At 39.1% G+C, this 18,316-nt stretch overlaps 2 protein-coding genes across 33 annotated transcripts in view; both read right to left on the bottom strand.

The window, feature by feature from the left end:
• The window catches only part of ubp1 (upstream binding protein 1), a 28,101-nt gene extending 21,791 nt beyond the window's left edge, over positions 1-6,310 (bottom strand). The window contains exon 1 of one of the 2 annotated variants that reach the window (XM_052584418.1): positions 6,142-6,310. In XM_052584418.1, coding sequence (XP_052440378.1) covers positions 6,142-6,209 — 68 coding nt within the window. In that variant the 5' untranslated portion in view covers positions 6,210-6,310. Of the gene's footprint in view, positions 1-112; positions 890-6,141 lie in introns of those variants that run through there. The other variant, XM_052584417.1, reaches the window with a different exon arrangement.
• Positions 6,311-7,362: 1,052 nt separating this feature from the next.
• clasp2 (cytoplasmic linker associated protein 2) overlaps positions 7,363-18,316 on the bottom strand; it is a 48,824-nt gene continuing 37,870 nt past the window's right edge. For all 31 annotated transcript variants that reach the window (XM_052584397.1, XM_052584390.1, XM_052584381.1 and 28 more), the window contains 10 exons: positions 15,931-16,074; positions 15,676-15,819; positions 14,144-14,250; positions 13,874-14,024; positions 10,684-10,885; positions 10,393-10,586; positions 10,159-10,287; positions 9,862-10,068; positions 8,585-8,701; positions 7,363-8,463 (listed from right to left, as the gene is read on the bottom strand). In XM_052584397.1, coding sequence (XP_052440357.1) covers positions 8,374-8,463; positions 8,585-8,701; positions 9,862-10,068; positions 10,159-10,287; positions 10,393-10,586; positions 10,684-10,885; positions 13,874-14,024; positions 14,144-14,250; positions 15,676-15,819; positions 15,931-16,074 — 1,485 coding nt within the window. In that variant the 3' untranslated portion in view covers positions 7,363-8,373. The remainder of the gene's footprint in view (positions 8,464-8,584; positions 8,702-9,861; positions 10,069-10,158; positions 10,288-10,392; positions 10,587-10,683; positions 10,886-13,873; positions 14,025-14,143; positions 14,251-15,675; positions 15,820-15,930; positions 16,075-18,316) is intronic.

Genomic DNA, 18,316 nt, shown 5'->3' with positions numbered 1-18,316 from the left:
AATATAGCACAGCGATCAAAACGGCTAGCCAACTAGCTCGCCGTCACAGATGCATCGCCCCCGGCTCAGGGACTCCTAGGAAGCTGCTGATCGGTTTGCATGCTGCTCTAACCTCATGCTGTACGCGCCAGCCCCGAGCTCCTGGCCGATGCCAGACAAACTGGCATCGAAGTCGTGCACGAGTCCAGACTCGATGGTCGCATCGTCCATCTTCAGCACCCACGCCATGGCGCCCAGATCCTTCTCCTCCGACTCTAACCGCAGCGCCGCCAGCTTCACCTCGTACAGACAGCACCTGCGCGGAGCTCGCGTCGCCGCAGGAGTCAGCTAGTCCTACTAGAGCTGGTTAGGTGGCCGCAGAAGGCTAGCTGTTGAAAGCAGGACAAACGGCTCTAGCCCTGACTGCCGTGTGCCTCGCCATTGCTTGAGTTCCACAGTAACACAGGCGAGAAATAACGCAAATCTCGAGGTGAGGTGAGCTGAGGCGTCGCGAAAGTCAAATCAACCCTCCACGCAACACCTCCTCGTGTATTATCCGTTTCCAACTCCCGTGTGTTATGCCGTATACATCAGCAGCACATCATATCTGTATGCAATCTTCCATTATATAAAGCAGGGTGGGAGGACGCTGTTGACTGTCACCGCATTCACACGCAATGTCCGCTCGAGTAACTGGGTTGGCAGAGCTCGCTTGCTCGCACGCGTTCATCTAATCCTGCACGCGGTGCGGTGTCTTTACGCTCTCCACTCTCCGGAAACGTTCACCTAATTTCATCGCGCTGTCCCGCCCGTTTGATCTTTCGGAAGAGGCTAAAATATCACCACACACGGACGCAACACACCGTCTGCCACCATTCAAACACCATACGCGAGAGAGTTGCAGGCAGGGATCTGGGTCTGGAATCTGACAGCCAATCACGTTGCTCTGCGAGTCGCGCTCAGCCAATCAGCTTCAGAGGATCTGTCGTCATCGTCTCCCTGGCTCGCGCTCCGATACATTGTAGCCACTCTCGGCTTCCAAACAAAATAGAACCTTTAACTTCCAGTGTACAAGTTAAAGGGGTCATATGATGTTGCGAAAAGAACACTATTTTGTGTTTTTGGTGTAATGAAATTGTTTACGCGGTTTAAGGTTCAAAAACATTATTACAAATAGTGTAATATTTAATATTTTGTAAAATTATTATTACAAATACTGTACATTATTGTTTCTCCTCTATGCCCCGCCTTCTGAAACGCGTAATTTTATTTATTTTATTTTTTTACAAAACTCAGCAGTCTAAAAAACAAGGTTGTGCTCTGATTGACCAGCTATGCACTGCATTGTGATTGGCCGAATAATTCAAGTGTGTGACGAAATGTTATGCCCCATACCATACTGTGTCCCGCGACTATGCATCCGTGGGGAAATGATCACGGATTTTAATGACTTATATTGTCTTTTTTAGCATTAAATGTTATAGTTGAAGGGGTGGTTGATTGCAATTTAACTTTTTTAACATTAGTAAGTAATGTTGCTGTTTGGATATAAACAATATCAAAAGTTAAATGCAAACAGAGATATCTTCTTTTGAAATTCTGGCAGTTTAATGCCTTCAAAAATGGCTGGTAAGGGACTACAACAAGCATCTTCCCAGGTCCGTTAAGTCCCAAACCCAGATAAACCCTGCCCCAGGGAAAACGCAACAAAGGGGGCGAGGCCATGTTGTGCTGCTTTAGAGAAAAGGAAGACAAAACTAGGGGTGTACTTAAAAGTCTGTGCATATATGAATCGTGATTCTGTCTTCTAACGACTATAATGAATTCAGTTTCAAAACCAATGTTCTAAAGCAGCGGTTCTCAATCCTGTTCCTCAAGTCGCCCTGCTCTGTATCTCTCTCTCTCTCTCTCTCTCTCTCTCATTCAGATCATCAGATCAGCTCCAACAAACTGTTCCATTGATACACTTATTTTCACAAAGCAATGAGAAGCGTTATACATGGACACACGTACGGTTGCTGTGCTGTAATAAAGTTTTAATCAGAATAAAACGTATATTAAAAGCTAACAGAAGCAGTAGCATTTACAAACAACAGCCTATTTAAAAGTATGAGACAACAACAAACATACTATTAAGAGCCGTGCCTGCACAGGTTCTGGCGATCCTCTTCATTAATATTTTCTGCATCTAAATCAGGCTCAAATTTATAAACAATATAGAGGATGTCATTGTTTACAATACAACCGGAGCACATTCTGAGCTTGAGAGGGGCGGGATGTTCAGCTCGAGGCGATTTAGCGAATCACAACACACTGAGCCAGCTGATCAATCTTCATAATAGGGATGGGCTATACCACATATTTTGTTTTCGATACAATACCGATACTTTTAATTGCCAGTATCATCAATTCCGATACGATACGATACTTCTAAACTGAACTTTGAGATTATGAAATGTATTTAATTATTATGAGTACAATGGGTAATAATACCTACTTAACTTTATATTTGAAATCCATTTTAACATTTAATATGCCTTAATTGCTTTTACTTATTAGGTTACATTTTCGTTTACACATGGTTAAAATGTGTTTACTGTAATGGTAACCAAGGAAATCTACAAATACTATAGTTAAACTAGGTTCATTTACTAAGGTTCAATGTCATAAGGGACTGCCAGTAATAGTCTGTTGCATGCATAAAATGCAACCTTTTTATTTGGAGAGTGATTTATACTAACAATACAGAATAGAGCAAGAGCAATATAAAGTTTTAACATTCAAATTTAAATACATGTACTGCACAAAATCTGCATTGTTCTGGGCTGCCTCTTCCAAAAACATGCTTTCTTATTATAGGCTACTCTTGGGAAACGCAGCTCTATTTAAATGCAATGTCAGAAGTGAGTGAATGCTCTTTGTAATTGATGGATTCTGCCTTGCAACATTTGTGTGTTCAGATGAGCAGGAAAATCTCTTCCACACAATTATTTGCTAACATAGGTAATTCGTCCAATTTAAGGCATATTGTAGGAATTATTTTTTGTTTAATAAACAAAATCATTGGTAAATAAAAATACCTTAGTATCGATATTTTTTATTTGAGAATCGATACCATTCGATACTCGCATCAGTATCGATATATCAAAATTTCAGGATCGATTAGACCATCCCCTTCATAACAACAGGAAATAAATCAAGGCGTTTGTCAGAGAAAGGACAGATCGATGTGGAATAAAGGTAGATTATGTAAAAAAGTATTCGTTTTTAAAAAATTAAGTATGAACACGTTACACGTAGACTGCACCCCATAAACACAATCAAGCCTAGAAAAAAATCAGTCAACCACCCCTTAAAAAATCTCAGTTTGTGTACTACTGTAGAAACAAAGCCACCTACATCTTAGATGCCTTGGGGGGTAAGCAGTTAAACATCTAATTGTCTTTAAAAGGGCTGCAACTAACAATTATTTTGACAATAGATTAGTTGGTCGATAATTTTTTCGATTAATCAGATTAAACCCCCTATTTTCTTTATTTTAATTTTAACTGACAAAAACAAACTATTCCATATTCTGCCCAATGTCCTTAAAGCAAATGTGCCAACTGAATGCTATGAAAACACAGCGCTTAACAATTTATTAGACCAACTGTCATAAGACAAAACACAAATATTTTAGAAATCTGTCAAAAAAAAAAAAAGAATTCTAAAAATGTTATTTTAATTTTTGGACAAATATCAAACTAAAACAACTAAATAGTATTTATTCACATTATAACACAAATTGCCTCTGTTGCCTTTGATAATAGCTCCGGTGCTTGCATTATGTATGTACTTTTTGACTAATTGTGTTAATTGTGTAAAGCACTTGAGAATTTCTGCCTGTCCTTCACAGATAACAGCAATAATTATATTATAGCATTAAAATAGCTTACTGTTGTTACTAAAAAGCTTACACATATTGGAGGTCTAACCTATACAGAAAGATATAAAAAAATTACAATAATGTTAGTTAAGAACAGCACAAACCTTACAAAATTGGTTAAAACCCTTACATAAATTTGTTAATAACTGTAGGCTATATAGTGAAAATAGTTTAAATCTATAGATCCAAAATTAAAACAATAAAGTTGAATAAAATCACAGAAATGCTCTGCAAGAACTCGCGTCACGTGCACTTTGATCACAGTTAGTCTCCTCTTACTGATTCTGATTCTCATTATCGATAGTAATCGATTTTATCGATTAGTTGTTGCAGCCCTAGAGTGAACTATCCTTTTAACCACTGTTTTCTAGTTGTGTTCTCTTTTGGAAGGCCAAACAAAGTAGTTTCGCTTTCACAACGAAACACTCAGCATCTCCACGACATGGCGGCGGTGGCAACAATACTACAGCAAGAATCAAAGTTACTCCTCCTTTCTTTGTGGTGAACATTTGGGTGGTGTTATGCAAGTCTTCCCACACACTGATGTAGACATGTGGGGGCATGTTTAAATCAGGCATTTTAGCAAAGTGTGGACAGGTCTTAACTTTTATAAAGAATATCTCTTTTTAGGGATCTTATCTATCCATGAACAGCTTGTAACACTCCAAAAAAAAAGGAAACTGTAGCATCATATGACCCCTTTAAACGACACATCACCTGGTGGAAGAAATGCAAACTTATTGAATATGTAAGATTGTTTTTATAAAAAAAATTATCATTTAAATCATAGAATGTTTAACACAATCAACACATTATTTTAAAAACCTCAGATCTTCAGATGACAGCCAAAGTCCACTTGTAGCTATTTTTAGACTATTTCCAGGCGCTGTATAATATCACTGCGTCTTATGCATCCATGGTACAGCAGCAAAAGTTGCTTGATTATTATGCTGGAATGAGAGTATAGTTCCAAGCCACATTGGCCTAGAAACTTTTCATTTTCCATCTGTCTTACACAGTGTAACTACAGAAGATTCAAGTTTTAAATAAAAAAAATTAAGATACTCTTGGTCATTTTTGAGTGAGATGCTAACGGTCTAATCAGATTCAATGATCTGTGCTAAGCTAAAAGTGCTACCGCAAGACCCAGTGATCGGCTGAATGGATTTGAAAACAGTAAAACTCAACTGTTTAACTCTAGGGGAGTTGGAAAATGAGCCTATTTAAAAAAAAAAAAAAAAAAAGAAGAAAAAAAAAAAAGTGGAGTGTTCCTTTAAGGACATATTTTGGGTGTTTTTAACCTGTTGTTGTGGTCTGGACAGGAAAGCAGACAGGCCTTTGAACATCATTAGATTCTCTTAAACAGACCACCAACCTATAAACAAAACAGTCTTGTGTGTTTACAGCTGGGAATGTAGTTGCAGCGCTGTGAGACAGCTGGGAAACACCCGATTCATTGTTTTACACTGAGGGCACAAGTGTCCTTGAGAAACAATATTGCAGACTTATAGATGAATTATTTCCAGATGACAGTTCTGTAGCAAGTTTCTATTTAGTGGGAGATAACAGGAAACAGTAGAATAGTGTGTATCACCAAGACATATTTGAAAGGTTTGCAATGGCCAAATGAAGCCAACAAAAGTGCAGAGGATGAATACAATGACGTTTTTTAACTGGTTCTGATTTTACTGCACTCTAATTTCTCATTACAGACAAGTGATTTTAGGTCATGTGATAAAATACTTGAATATGTTTTTCTAGAAGTGGTTTTGTATGTTGATTTTAAACACCTAGTTCACCATCATACTTTAACTATGGCTGTTGGGTATTAAGTGAACACAATGAAAGCACACTGGTTTCCGCTCATATTTGCTGGCCATTATTTATTTGTTTATTTATTATGACCTATGCATTTTGCGTCATAACTCTATTATTTGCATTTTGTGTACCCAGAAATTATTTTCATGTAACAGCAATATATGACATAATAATTTATATCATCGTTATATAATATTTAAAATTGTGTATAATGAATTGAATATAATCTGTAATTTTAACCCAGTTGAAGGCGCATCTCAAAAGAGTAAACAAACTTGAGACAAATGCGATTAACAGATATGAGAAACAAAGCGCTTCAGGAGTAACAAAGAAAACTAATTTCAGAAGGAAATACCAATAAAAGTTAGGTCCTTAATTTGCATTAAACACGAGAGTTGTTCAGTAGTGCTCAGTCTTACCGTGTGTTACTGCAGCTGAAGGACTGTCGACTCTCAAAGCTCCCAGTGTGCAGCTGGCAGAACAGCATTGCATTACTATCTTCTAGGAAACCAGTGACAGACAGCGAGCAAAGCAATCTCGCGTCGAGGTTCGCTGTTGCTCTTGTTTACCAGATTCAGCAGTGGACTTCATCCACCGAGACAGCGCACGCGATCGCCCCTCCGTGACTGCAATATCATTTCACTACATAATCAACATTTTTTTGGAAAGAATTTCATAATTATATTCAGAAACCTTGCATTACACGGATCAAAAGCGGCAGTAAGGAATTTTATTTCATTATCAATTATTTCAAATAAACGCTGTTCTTTTCAACATTCTATTCATCAAAGAGTCCTGAAATTATAATTGTGATATTTCCCAATATTACTTAGTTTACTGTATTTCTGGCTAAATAGTGCAGCTTTATTCATCTTTAGACACATCTTTTAAAGACATGAAAACTTTTGAAAATTAGTGTACATTTTTTATTCCCTTTAAACAGTCTATAAATACAAAAAAACAAAAAACTTTTTTTTTATTAAATGAAAATCAAAGGGTCGTTGTTTGGAACCCATTTAATTTTATTATGAGCAAAAATGTTTTAATTATCGTTAAAAATATCTTCTTTTATGTTCCACAGAAGAAATGGTAAAGGTTTGGAATGACATCATGATGAGTAAATGATACCAAAAGTTTACATTTTGTGTCAAATAACCCTTTAAATCAGAACTCATTTGTTGTAGTCAACTACTCAGGTAGCATTTGGGACCCTGGACCACAGAACCAGTCACAAGGGTCAAGTTTTTTAAATCAAGATTTATACATCATCTGAAAGCTGAATAAATACGCTTTCCATTGATGTATGGTTTGTTAGGACGTATTGTGGCTGAGATACAACTATTTGAAAATCTGGAACCTGAGGGTGCAAAAAAAAAAAAAACATTCAAATTATTGAGAGAATCGGCTTGTTGTCCAAATGAAGTCCTAAGCAATGAATATTTTATATATTTATGGTTGGGAATTGACGAAATACATCTTCATGGAACATGATCTTTACTGAATAATATCCGAATGGTTTTTGGCATATAAGAAAATCGATAATTCTGACCCATTCAATTAATTATTGGCTATTGCTGCAAATATATCCATGCTACTTAAGACCAGGGTCACATTTAGAAAAATAACAGGGAGACATATAGTTCATTACTGTACATTTTCTTTATTTTAATTTCATTGTTAGCACAGTTCTAGAAATGCAGTAGGGAGAAAGAGAACTTCCTGATGGAGGAGAGAGACCGACACTACAGGAAAGAAGTGACAAGACAGTTGCGGCATTTAGATGTGTAAATACATTTCTACAAATTTCCCATTAGAGAAGAATGACACTAGCTACTTAAAAGAATCCACACACCCTCAGGACATCACACGATCTTCTTGAATATCCCTTTGTTATTGTATATATAGATACATATTACCTATGTGGTGCGGTATCACATGTGGCTTCGCTGCAATGAGAATCTCGGGTGTGCGGGGCGACTGACGCGTGGCCCTTTAAGCAATGTATGCAACCAGATAAAAAGGTTCAGATTTATTCATGACATGCATAAAGCCAAGCAAAGTATGTCTTATTATAGAGCAAGCTGGACCAACCTGATGTGAACTGATATGACCGTTAATAATAATCGATAGTGAGCATTTAGGAACATTAATGACACGTCGCTCAGACCAAGAAGTTTTGAACTTCATCTTAAAAATCTGAGTTTCTCATAAGCTCTTTGATAAAAAGAAACCATTTCCATGTTGCACAAAAGAACACCCACAACACCCCCTCTTTCTGCTTGGTTTCCACCTTCCCTGTCTGACACACACACACAAACACACACACATAATCTTCTCCTTAACAAGGCAACAAAACTACATCAGCAGTCCACAACCTGTGCCACAGATAGAGGTTTCTCAGACATGCACACAGAGAGACGGTGATCCTAGTTTGGAGGAAGAGTTTCAGTCCGACTCCGCTCCTCAATGCATGTCCCACTGGAAGGTTATGCGGGGCCGGAGGAGGGTGTCCAGCAGTGTAGGTGCATGCGCCTGTGTTTCTGTAGGTAAGCAAGTGTAGGTGTTTGTTTGAGTATGCATGTGAGTTAAAAAGCCAGCTAGGGTCCCCCTGCACTAAGAGAGTGCTGTAGTTCTGAATAGTGGCGGCACAGCTACAGGCCCTGCCCTCCCACATCTGAAGACTGGTCACTTCCGCCGGAGCCGCTCTGAGCTCGCTTTATGTACAAATTCAAAAGTTTCAGCTGGGAAAACAGAGAGAATGTACATGTTACAGATGTTCGGAAATCTAAAACCGAGAGATAATGAGAGGCGGAAAGGTGGGAAAGGGAAAAGGGTTGGGTTCTGCAAGAGGAAACGGCTCACCTTGCTGCCAGACAGCTGGCTGAGGTGAGGTTTCAAATCCTCTCCAATGACAGCGTAGATGGCCACAAGGCAAAATACACACGCCTTTCGTACACTGCTCTCAGAGTCATCATAACCCTGCAAAGGAGAGAAAAAGATCCTTAAAACTAGCAGGGAGCATCACCATATAACCTTACAAAGATGCTCAATATTAGGGTAAGTCTATGTATTTAGCTTGTTCCTAAATACGTCCACTAGGGGGTGTCAAAGGGGGTTAAATTATGTATAAAGTCAACTATCAAAGTTTGATAGTATGTTCTACAGCATCTAGAACAACAGACAATCCGTGTCCTGACATGCCAATCAACTGAAGTATGTAGATTCATTAACTGGAACATGTTAAATATATTTTGCTATATCATTAGGAATGGGAATAGTGAATAACTGAACAATTCCGGTTCGGAGATAGATTACTCAATGGTAAAGTACACTGATTTTAAAGGGATCGTTTACCCAGAAGTAAAAATTTACAGTGTTATCATCTTACATCGGCTTCATCAGGACCAAAACAGGACTGTATATATCAGCAGCTATCAATAGAATATATTCATCATTTAAAATGAGAAACTGAAACAAGGATATAAGACGTATATGCAGATTTATGAAATGTAAACAAAGCAGTGCTTGCTTACCATATTGAATATCAGTTATGTTGATAACAGTCTTGTGTATAGAGGATATTGCTCGTTTTCATCACTTTCACTTTAATTCTCAAGCACTGACTCGTTAGCTAAACTGAACATAATGAATGTTGCCAAACAAATAGTTTTGGTGACCACTGACTTCAACTGTATGGACAAACATCACTAGAGTATTTCATAATAACATTTTTAAAATAACACTTATCAGAAACTGTTCTTGCTTCCTTACCCTATTCATACAGCTAGAGCTCAGTAAGATTTGTTAATGAAAGAATTTTCTTATGCTCACCAAGGTTGCATTTATTAATCACAAATGAAATATTACAATTTGAAATAATTTTTATTTATTACGTTGATGGCAAAGGTGAATTCACTCTAATATGCTGATTTGCAGCACATTAAACATTTACAATCATTATCAATGTTGAAAAAGCTGTCCTTTTTTCAAGATTCTTTGATGAATAGGAAGTTAAAAAGAACCGTATTTGTTTGAAACAGAAATCTTTTGTAACATTATAAATCAATTAAACTTAATTTCTTCTTCAAAACTAAACCTTACTGACCTCAAACCTAGTGTATATAAAAGAGAGTATTTACCTGAATGAGGCCAGGGACGATCTCAGGGAGCATTTGAAGGAGACCCTCTTTGGGCAGCCGGTCAATGACTTTGTTGAGCATCTTGATGGCAGCTAGGTTGATGGGGTAATCAGCCGACTGGATGATGGGGCACAACACCTTAATACACTGATCGGGACTTATTGAGGTGGCCAACATAGACGCTGCCTCTTCTGCAGCCCGTACCACCTGATACAGAGACAAAAGGACATTCTGTGTTTAGTTACAGTCTGAGCTGTCGGTCTAACATGCTTCCTGTGTGTGTCAAGGAGCCTGGACCTCTTTGTGTGGGTCTTTATGTGCTTCCAGAGTCTTCATAATGGTGAGTTCGGCATAGTTTTTAAAGCGCCACGGCTGCCGGTTTAAGATCTCCTTCAGCACCCGCAGTGCTAATGCCCGAATGACATGCTGAGAGAGAAAAATAAAGATCAGCAAGTAAATAAGATGCATTTGGTTGTCTTGATGATTCAGATTAGAGTGCGTTTACAGCAGTGAGTGTATGTTTGCATGCACCTCTCCATCCCCAAGAGTTTCTAGGAGCAGCAGGAGGATGGTTTTGAAGTGCTCGTCCCAAACATGCAGTTGTGTTTCTCTGATCAGCCGCATTAGCTCACACAGCGCTGCTTTCCTCTCTTCCACCCGCTCGCTGTGATTCGAGAGCTCCTTTAGGAGCTCAGCAACCACCTCAGACTGGTCCACGCCACTGTCTGTAACACCACCAGCAGAAAGGAAGTCAGACCCACACATGTGCTTACATGTACACAATTCACAAAGCAGCTACAAATAGCTATGGGAGTGCATTACCATCAGTGAAGGACTCAGCATCTTGGTCTGCATCTTTCAGGCTTTTACTGAAAGGGGAGGAAGTGAAGGAGGTGTCGGAGTAGCTGACTGGCTGGTATTCCTTTGTTGGGCGGGGACTCGAGGAGAGGAGGGGCATAGTATTTAGCAGAGAGGTCTTGTTATCCAGCGCCGTCCGACCAGAGTCTGTGGGTTGATCACCACCCTGCACAGACACACATTCACAACACATCTGTTTCATAGCCCGTTTCATTTCAAAACTTCATTCCAACTGGTCAATCTCAGTGGTGAAAACTCAAAAATGGTTATATATAATGAGTGCTTAACTGTATGAGTGGTTTCATATCACTCTGCAGTCTCTCTCTTTTTATACAAACACAAGTTGGTAAATCAAAATTGCTGTTATTTTGGTATCACTTGTATACTATTAAAGTGTTTCTTGGTAATTTGAAAAAGCTTTTACAAAAGCATTGCCCCCCCATATCATTCCATATGATATGAGAAAAAAACCTTAAATGAATATCCCATAATTTCATTAGTATTTATATGATAAAAATGTTTTTACTATCATAGTATTTAATAATACAAAAATTACTAATATATATATATACATATACACATATATATATATATATATATATATACACACATATATATATATATACACATATATATATATATATATATATATATATATATATATATTAGGGGTGTAATGGTTCACACAATTCACGGTTCGGTTCGATACGATACACTGATGTCACGGTTCGGTTCGGTACGTTTTAGATACAGCAAAATGTAAAAACATCTCAACTTTTCAGAATGCCGCAACCGCACCGCTGATCATGTGACAAGAACTAACCAATCAGCTTCATCCTTGTAACAACATTGAAAGCTCAGCCAAGATGAAGGAACAGCTGATCATAGTTGTATATGGATTGCCATTTTGAAATAAATTTATTAGCAGAGCTACTGCAAGCGATTTTTAGAGCTGCAAATCCATTTATCCTTTGCTGAAATTTCCGCGTCTCATGGAGAGAGCACGTCATTGTTGCTTAGCAAAGACAGACGCCTCATGAGCGCTTCTGCCCGAGCGATTTGGAAAGGAGGAGAAAGACGCGCTTATCGTTTTCCATGCGTTTTTAGGCACGATATGTGAACGGCCCCTAAGACGCTCGCTCACTCTTCTTCCCGATGAGTACAAAGTTTTATCATTACAGTGGTGCCGAAACCCGGGAGAAGGAGGGACGCGCTTCGTTACAGGAACGAGGAGTGAGGCCAGGTGTAGTGATTGGAGATGAGCTACACCTGCGCCCAACCGCCAGTATCGAGTCCCTGTTTGCTTTTATTTATGCGCACCAGTCGTCCGCGAGGGGCTGGTGCGCTGTTTTGTGTTGGAATTATTAAAATGTTTTGATTGTGCGCCGGTTCCCGCCTCCTTCTTCCTGATGAGTACAAAGTTTTATCGTTACAGTGGTGCCGAAACCCGGGAGAAGGAGGGACGCGCTGCTGAAGATCCCTCGCCGCTGTGGTGAATCCGCGGTGCCCTCGAGCTGGCGAAGTATGTGCCGCCAGGGACGCTCGAGGCGGTGGGCTGGAGCGAGTTGCCGGGGACGGGCGAGCTCGCTGCCGGCCGCCCACGATATGGAGGGGCGGCTGCCGTCCGTGAGGGAGCGGAGGAGTCGGCGCCATTCGCCAGGGGGCCGGAGCCTGCTGCCTCCACGAAGGAATCCGGAGGTGCAGGGAACGGGGGACTCCTGCCGGCTGCCCAAAACCGGAGGAGCCGTCGCCGTCCACCGGGCGGCGGAGGAGTGTCGTGCCGTCCGCCGAGGGCCGTCCAGTGCCACCGCCGGGTACCGCGGAGGAGATCACCCAGCCGGTGGAGGGCCGAGCAGCAGTGCGTCTGGGAACCGGAATTTTTTTTTCCTCTCTCCCCTCTCTCGTCCCTGTCGCTCCTCCTTCCATTTCCTTTTCTCTCGCCTCGTCTGTCCAACCCCCAGGTTCCCGCAGGTCCCCGTGAGCGGTCCCCCCCGGAGGGAAGGAGTGGGGAGGGGCCGAGAGGCGTGGGAACGAGGAGTGAGGCCAGGTGTAGTGATTGGAGATGAGCTACACCTGCGCCCCACCGCCAGTATCGAGTTCCACGTAGGAGATGGAAGGATATAAAACTGGAGCGACTATAGTGAAGGACTAGAGAGGACCAGGCCTGGGACATTATTTTATGTGTTTGCTTTTATTTATGCGCACCAGTCGTCCGCGAGGGGCTGGTACGCTGTTTTGTGTTTATTTTTGGAATTATTCAAATTTTTTGATTGTGCGCCGGTTCCCGCCTCCTTCTTCCCGATGAGTACAAAGTTTTATCGTTACATATATATATATATATATATATATATATATATATATATATATATATATATATATAGACACACACACACATACACAGTGAAAGACTTTTCAGTAAACACTTGCAACAGGCTGTCACCTGTTAATGCAGAGCGTCATGTTTTTTTTTTTTTTTTTTAAACTCTCATTTCATGTGAAAGATTAGAGGTTTTACATTAATTTAATTATGATACAGGAGATGTGTGTGATCTTCCGTTATATTTTTCGTAATATTTGGCTACTGTTCTAATCGTAGCCTATCCTACTGTTATAAACGAAAACTAAACAGCCTACTATCCATGTTTATTGAGTTAATATTCAATTACATTCATTTCAGTTACCAAGGCACCAAACATATTCTGATTTTTAAAAATAAAAACACTTTTCTTTGCATTGCTGCACTTTTATTGAAAGGTTTTGGTTGTTTACTTGGGTAAGCATAAGCTTGGTTAATTGTCAAAAAAGTTTTTCTCACTTGTCATCCTGGCATAATGTTGGCTATTCTTTTTTTATTTTTATTTTTATTTACAGTTAAAATAAAATAAAATGAAAAATACATTGCTGTGTACGTTGTTACTTCATTAATGTGTTTTACTGTGTTAATGGAATAAGGATGCGAGTAGGATTCGGTATTCGGCCGAACCCCAAAAATCTGGATTCGGTGCATCCCTAATATATACACATGTATACATTTATATATATTCCGTTTTCATTTTGAAGTTTTAGTAATCAGGCTGTTTTGTCATTATTATTAGTTTGCTTTTAAAATTTATATTCGGCTTTGATTTATTTGGTCTACACTTGTGTTTCTTACCTCTTCTCCACCATCTCCATCTCTTTTTCGTGGTGGCTCCGTCATGTCCTCTTGGCTGCGGACGCTCAGGTTCTGGATGGCCTGACTGACTCCTCTCAGGGAGCTGTAGATCTCCTCAGAGTTCATGTTTTCGGTATCGTAATCAAATGCACTATGCACACACAAAATGACACAGGACCTGGTTATGGAGAAATGCTGAGAAAACTCAAACAACAACATTGGTGGAATGAATCTATGTCCATGTTTGTAGTTTGTGACTCAGTGGCATACCTTGGAGAAGGTGTGTTTTGTGATGTGTTGGTAGGGGACGTTAAAGGGCTCGACCAACTGGCTGGTGATCTTGGAGTGTGTCGGGTGAGCGGGCTTCCCATTGGAGCCTGCGAGAAAAAAATGATTTAGGCTTACGATACATGGGGCAACTTTTTGAGCAATGTTGCAGGGCAAATTTAATCAATGTTGCCATCAACAGGCAACCAGGTGAGACACAGCAACAATAATAATAGTATTAATAATTACAATTATATTTATTTGATATATTAATATTATAATTATTTCCTACTGCAAAAATATTGAATATTAGTTTTATTGTAATTTACTTAGTATTTAACAATTTAAAGGGATAGTTCACCCAAAAATGAAAATTTGATGTTTATGTGCTTTAGGGGTGTGCCGGTACTAGTATCGATACCAAACAGTTCCCGGGCCAATTCCGAATGGAAGTGATCATCCCTATCCCCTTGGAGTGGGGACTTTGGAGTGAGCAGGGCACGAGCGTGCCATTAAGTAGTCGTTAGGAATGCACTTGGCAAAAGGAATGTCAAAATTTCCTCATTATCTTCAGCTGGGATGTTCCCGTGACAATGCAGCACATGTCCTGCTCACGTGTCCTGCTCACTCCAAAGTCCCCACTCCAAGAGGATAATGTAAGTGGATGGGAATCATGGCTAAAACAAACAATAAAACAAAAAAGAAACTCATACAAAAACAAAACCAAATGGAACCCTGCAGCTCGTGACGATACATTGATGTGTAAAGACACAAAACAATCGGTTTGTGCAAGAAACTGAATAGTATTTATATATAGATTTTTTAATCTCTGATGAACTGCAATGCCTGAACTGTATGAGCACCATCTAAAAACACAGCCTGCGTGTGAGGTGTCTTCTTCTTCTTGCTTTACGGCGGATCAAATTACCGCCACCTATCTCTTAAATGGACCTAATTGAGATTGAAGATAGAGTGTCAATGGTCAATTTGAGAGATAGGTGGCGGTAATACACTTATAAGTCTATGATCCACCATAAAGCAAGAAGCCCATGCATCACATGCAGGCTGTGTTTTGAGGAGGCGGTCATACAGTTCAGGCATTGCATCAGGCATGAGGTAAAAAATAAATAAACCTATATAAATACGATACAGTTTCTTGAACAGTTTCTTGAATCGTTTTGTATCTTTACACATTAATGTATCGTCACGAGCCACAAGAATGCTTTTTTTTATTGTATGTTTTAGCCGTGATTCCCATACACTTACATTATATGACTGATAAATCTCAGTTTGTGTTCTACTGAAGAAACAAAGTCTTGGAACCCCTGGGGGTAAGCAGATGAACATTTTCATTTTTGAGTGAACTATCCCTTTAATAATGTGAATACTTTTATTTACAGCTTAATTTGTATAATTTAAAAAGATACCTATAGGACAGCACCACCTCAATCATATTTCACATTATTCTAGCATGTTTAGAATTCTGGGTGGTATAAGATACAACACAGTGCTCATGTTAGAAACGTGTTGATCACCTGGGCTGTGTTGCCTGTGTTCCGTAGGTGGTTCTGCAATAATTTGGTGGCTCCATCCTGAAAGGTTTTAGGCAGTGCAGCTAGAAGCATTGTAAACTCTGGTGTGTTCAGCTGGAACAGCGAGATCAACACAGACTGTGCTGCCTACAAACAAAGAACATAATCAGACCCTCAAAGAGATTAAAAACTAAATATAAATAAACTGAGAGCTCACATTATGAAGCTGAAAACACAGTGTAATGACTCATCTTGTACCTTTCTGACGTCGGAGCTCTTGGGTTCGGTGGTCCATGTAATAATTCGTGACACTGCCAGTCTGGTTTCGCTCGAGTTGACAAAATCCTGTGGCTCCATTTGTAGTGTGAGTGTTTCTATGTACTTCAAAATGGCCACCTTCACCTGAAACATTATCCCCGTGTTACAACTGTGCAGCAAATTCAGCTTAGGCATATTATGTCATTGAACAGTAACAGTCACTCCAAAAGTTCTGCTTCAAATATTTCACCTCAATCACAAATCCTCCTTCAATCAAACTTTTCCACACTCAGAATCAAAACCCCATCACGGCTGCATTCCATCAGTTACAAACAAGCACACAAAGCCACACGTTCACAGCTATTCGTGAATCCATGACACGAAGCAAGACAGCAGGGGGAAGTTGGAGAGAGCATGTCAGGTGTGACAGCTTTTCAAAGACAAAAAAGCTCAAGAGAAACGGGGTCTCTTGAGTATGTGTTGTCAGAGGGTTGTGTCCTGCTCTCCTTCAGTGACGTCCCTCTCTCTCGAACATCATGCCTTCAATAAAAAAACCTTCTTCTGTCAATATTGAATAATTAAGGTAATAACTCGCCCTCGCCTAATATGGTGCTCAAGAAACATTTCTGATAATCAATGTTGAAAAAAGTTATGCTGCTTAATTATTTTGTGTGGATACTGTGATATATTAAGGTACTTTGATGAAAGTTCAAAAGAAAAGCATTCATTTTAAATAGAAATCTTTGTAACATTAAATGTCTTTACTGTCACTTACAGTAATGTGGATTGCCTAGACGGACTTGCCACTAAAGAATTATCAAAATAAACATGTATGTAATGGGCAGGGTTCTCAAATTGTGAATTATGGGTTGAAATCTGCAGATCTATCTGTGAGTTTCTGTGGAAGAGGTAAATTCAGTAACTTCTCTAACTGTCGGTTCCTTTTGAAACTGGATTTGGCGTGATATAGGTTGAGCTGAGGGATTTTAGTTGTGAGAGCTGCGCGTTATAGAACTGCTTCCCCTGAGTCTCACTGACCTGTACTGCTTGGTTCCACACTTGGATATTTTCCTGCAGTGTGCAAACATGCCGTCGCTTTCTGAGGGGAAGCAATTCTATAGCCCCGCCCCCGTACCAGCAACAGCGCCTTTTCCCCGGCTTCAGAGAGAGAGAGGGAGAGCACATCAATGAAAAGAAGCCCCAGACAGACACGCAGATGAGGGGAGGGACAGGAGGGAAGACTGGACAGGATTAAAAAAGGCTGAATGTGAGGCAGATGAAGGGGGAGATGGTTTGGTTAGAGGCGAGTTCTGTCTTTGCGTGTGTGGACTTGGCAAATATGGTTATGGGCTTGGCGTAGGACAGTGTTTCCTAAGCAATTTGATTGTTGCAGCCAAAGGTAACAACACAAATGTTTTTGTTTTTTATATTACAATACAATTTTAATTAAACTCTCAATATAAGATGTATCTTTTCTCATGTATTTTGTTTTTTATCAACACTTGATATTTAATTGTTCATGTTGATTTCCTTTCATTTTACATTTAGACTACCTTTTGCGGTCATCTAACACTGTAATGTTTGCAACCAAACTATTACAAATCGGGGAATTTTGGAAATAAGATAAATTATTAGATGCAAAACAAAAACGTTTGTTTAAATTACATTTTAAAAAGATGCCTTGGAATCTAACGGAAATAAATACATTTTATTTAAATTTTACATTTAATTTTTAAATTTTAATTTAATTTAGAGCAAGTTAAAGCACTGAAGTTACTGAAAAAAATAAAATAAATTGAAAGTACATAAAGAAAAATTAATTCATGAAATGCATGACAATGGCAAACTAAAAATGAAAGCCAATTCAAAATATTAATAAATACAATAATGGAGAAAAAAAAAAAAAAAAAAAAAAAAAAAACACTGCTCCCTTATTAACTAAATTAAAATTAGGTTACTTTAAGCATTAACACTAAAACTGAAATTAAAATAAAATTAAGCTATATACAATTTTTTTTTAAAAGACAAGAAAATTTTTAGAAAATAAAAAAACCTTAAACTTAATAAATACTATAATACTATATAACTAATGCAAAAAATACACTGGCAATCAATAAAACTATCAATAAAAAGCAAAAGTGTATTTTGTATTGTGTTATCAATTGAATTATTCATTCACAAATTTGACAAAGCATTAGCAATGCAACAACTGAAACCGTGGCTCTTCAGATTCAGCTGAGGTACAGGAAACACTGAGGTAGAGGTTGGAGATTCTTATGCAAGGCAAAGTCCTTGTGGCTTGCATGAGATTTTATGGAGTGGTAACAACAACCTGAGAACACTGACCCAGTGCATGATATCCTGAAGAAACTCCAAAACAAGCACT

The sequence above is a fragment of the Carassius gibelio genome, chromosome B19, assembly GCF_023724105.1.
Source record: "Carassius gibelio isolate Cgi1373 ecotype wild population from Czech Republic chromosome B19, carGib1.2-hapl.c, whole genome shotgun sequence".
Lineage (NCBI taxonomy): Eukaryota > Metazoa > Chordata > Actinopteri > Cypriniformes > Cyprinidae > Carassius > Carassius gibelio.
The sequence above is the reverse complement of the archived record's forward strand: the minus strand, read 5'-3'. Positions and strand labels throughout refer to the sequence as shown.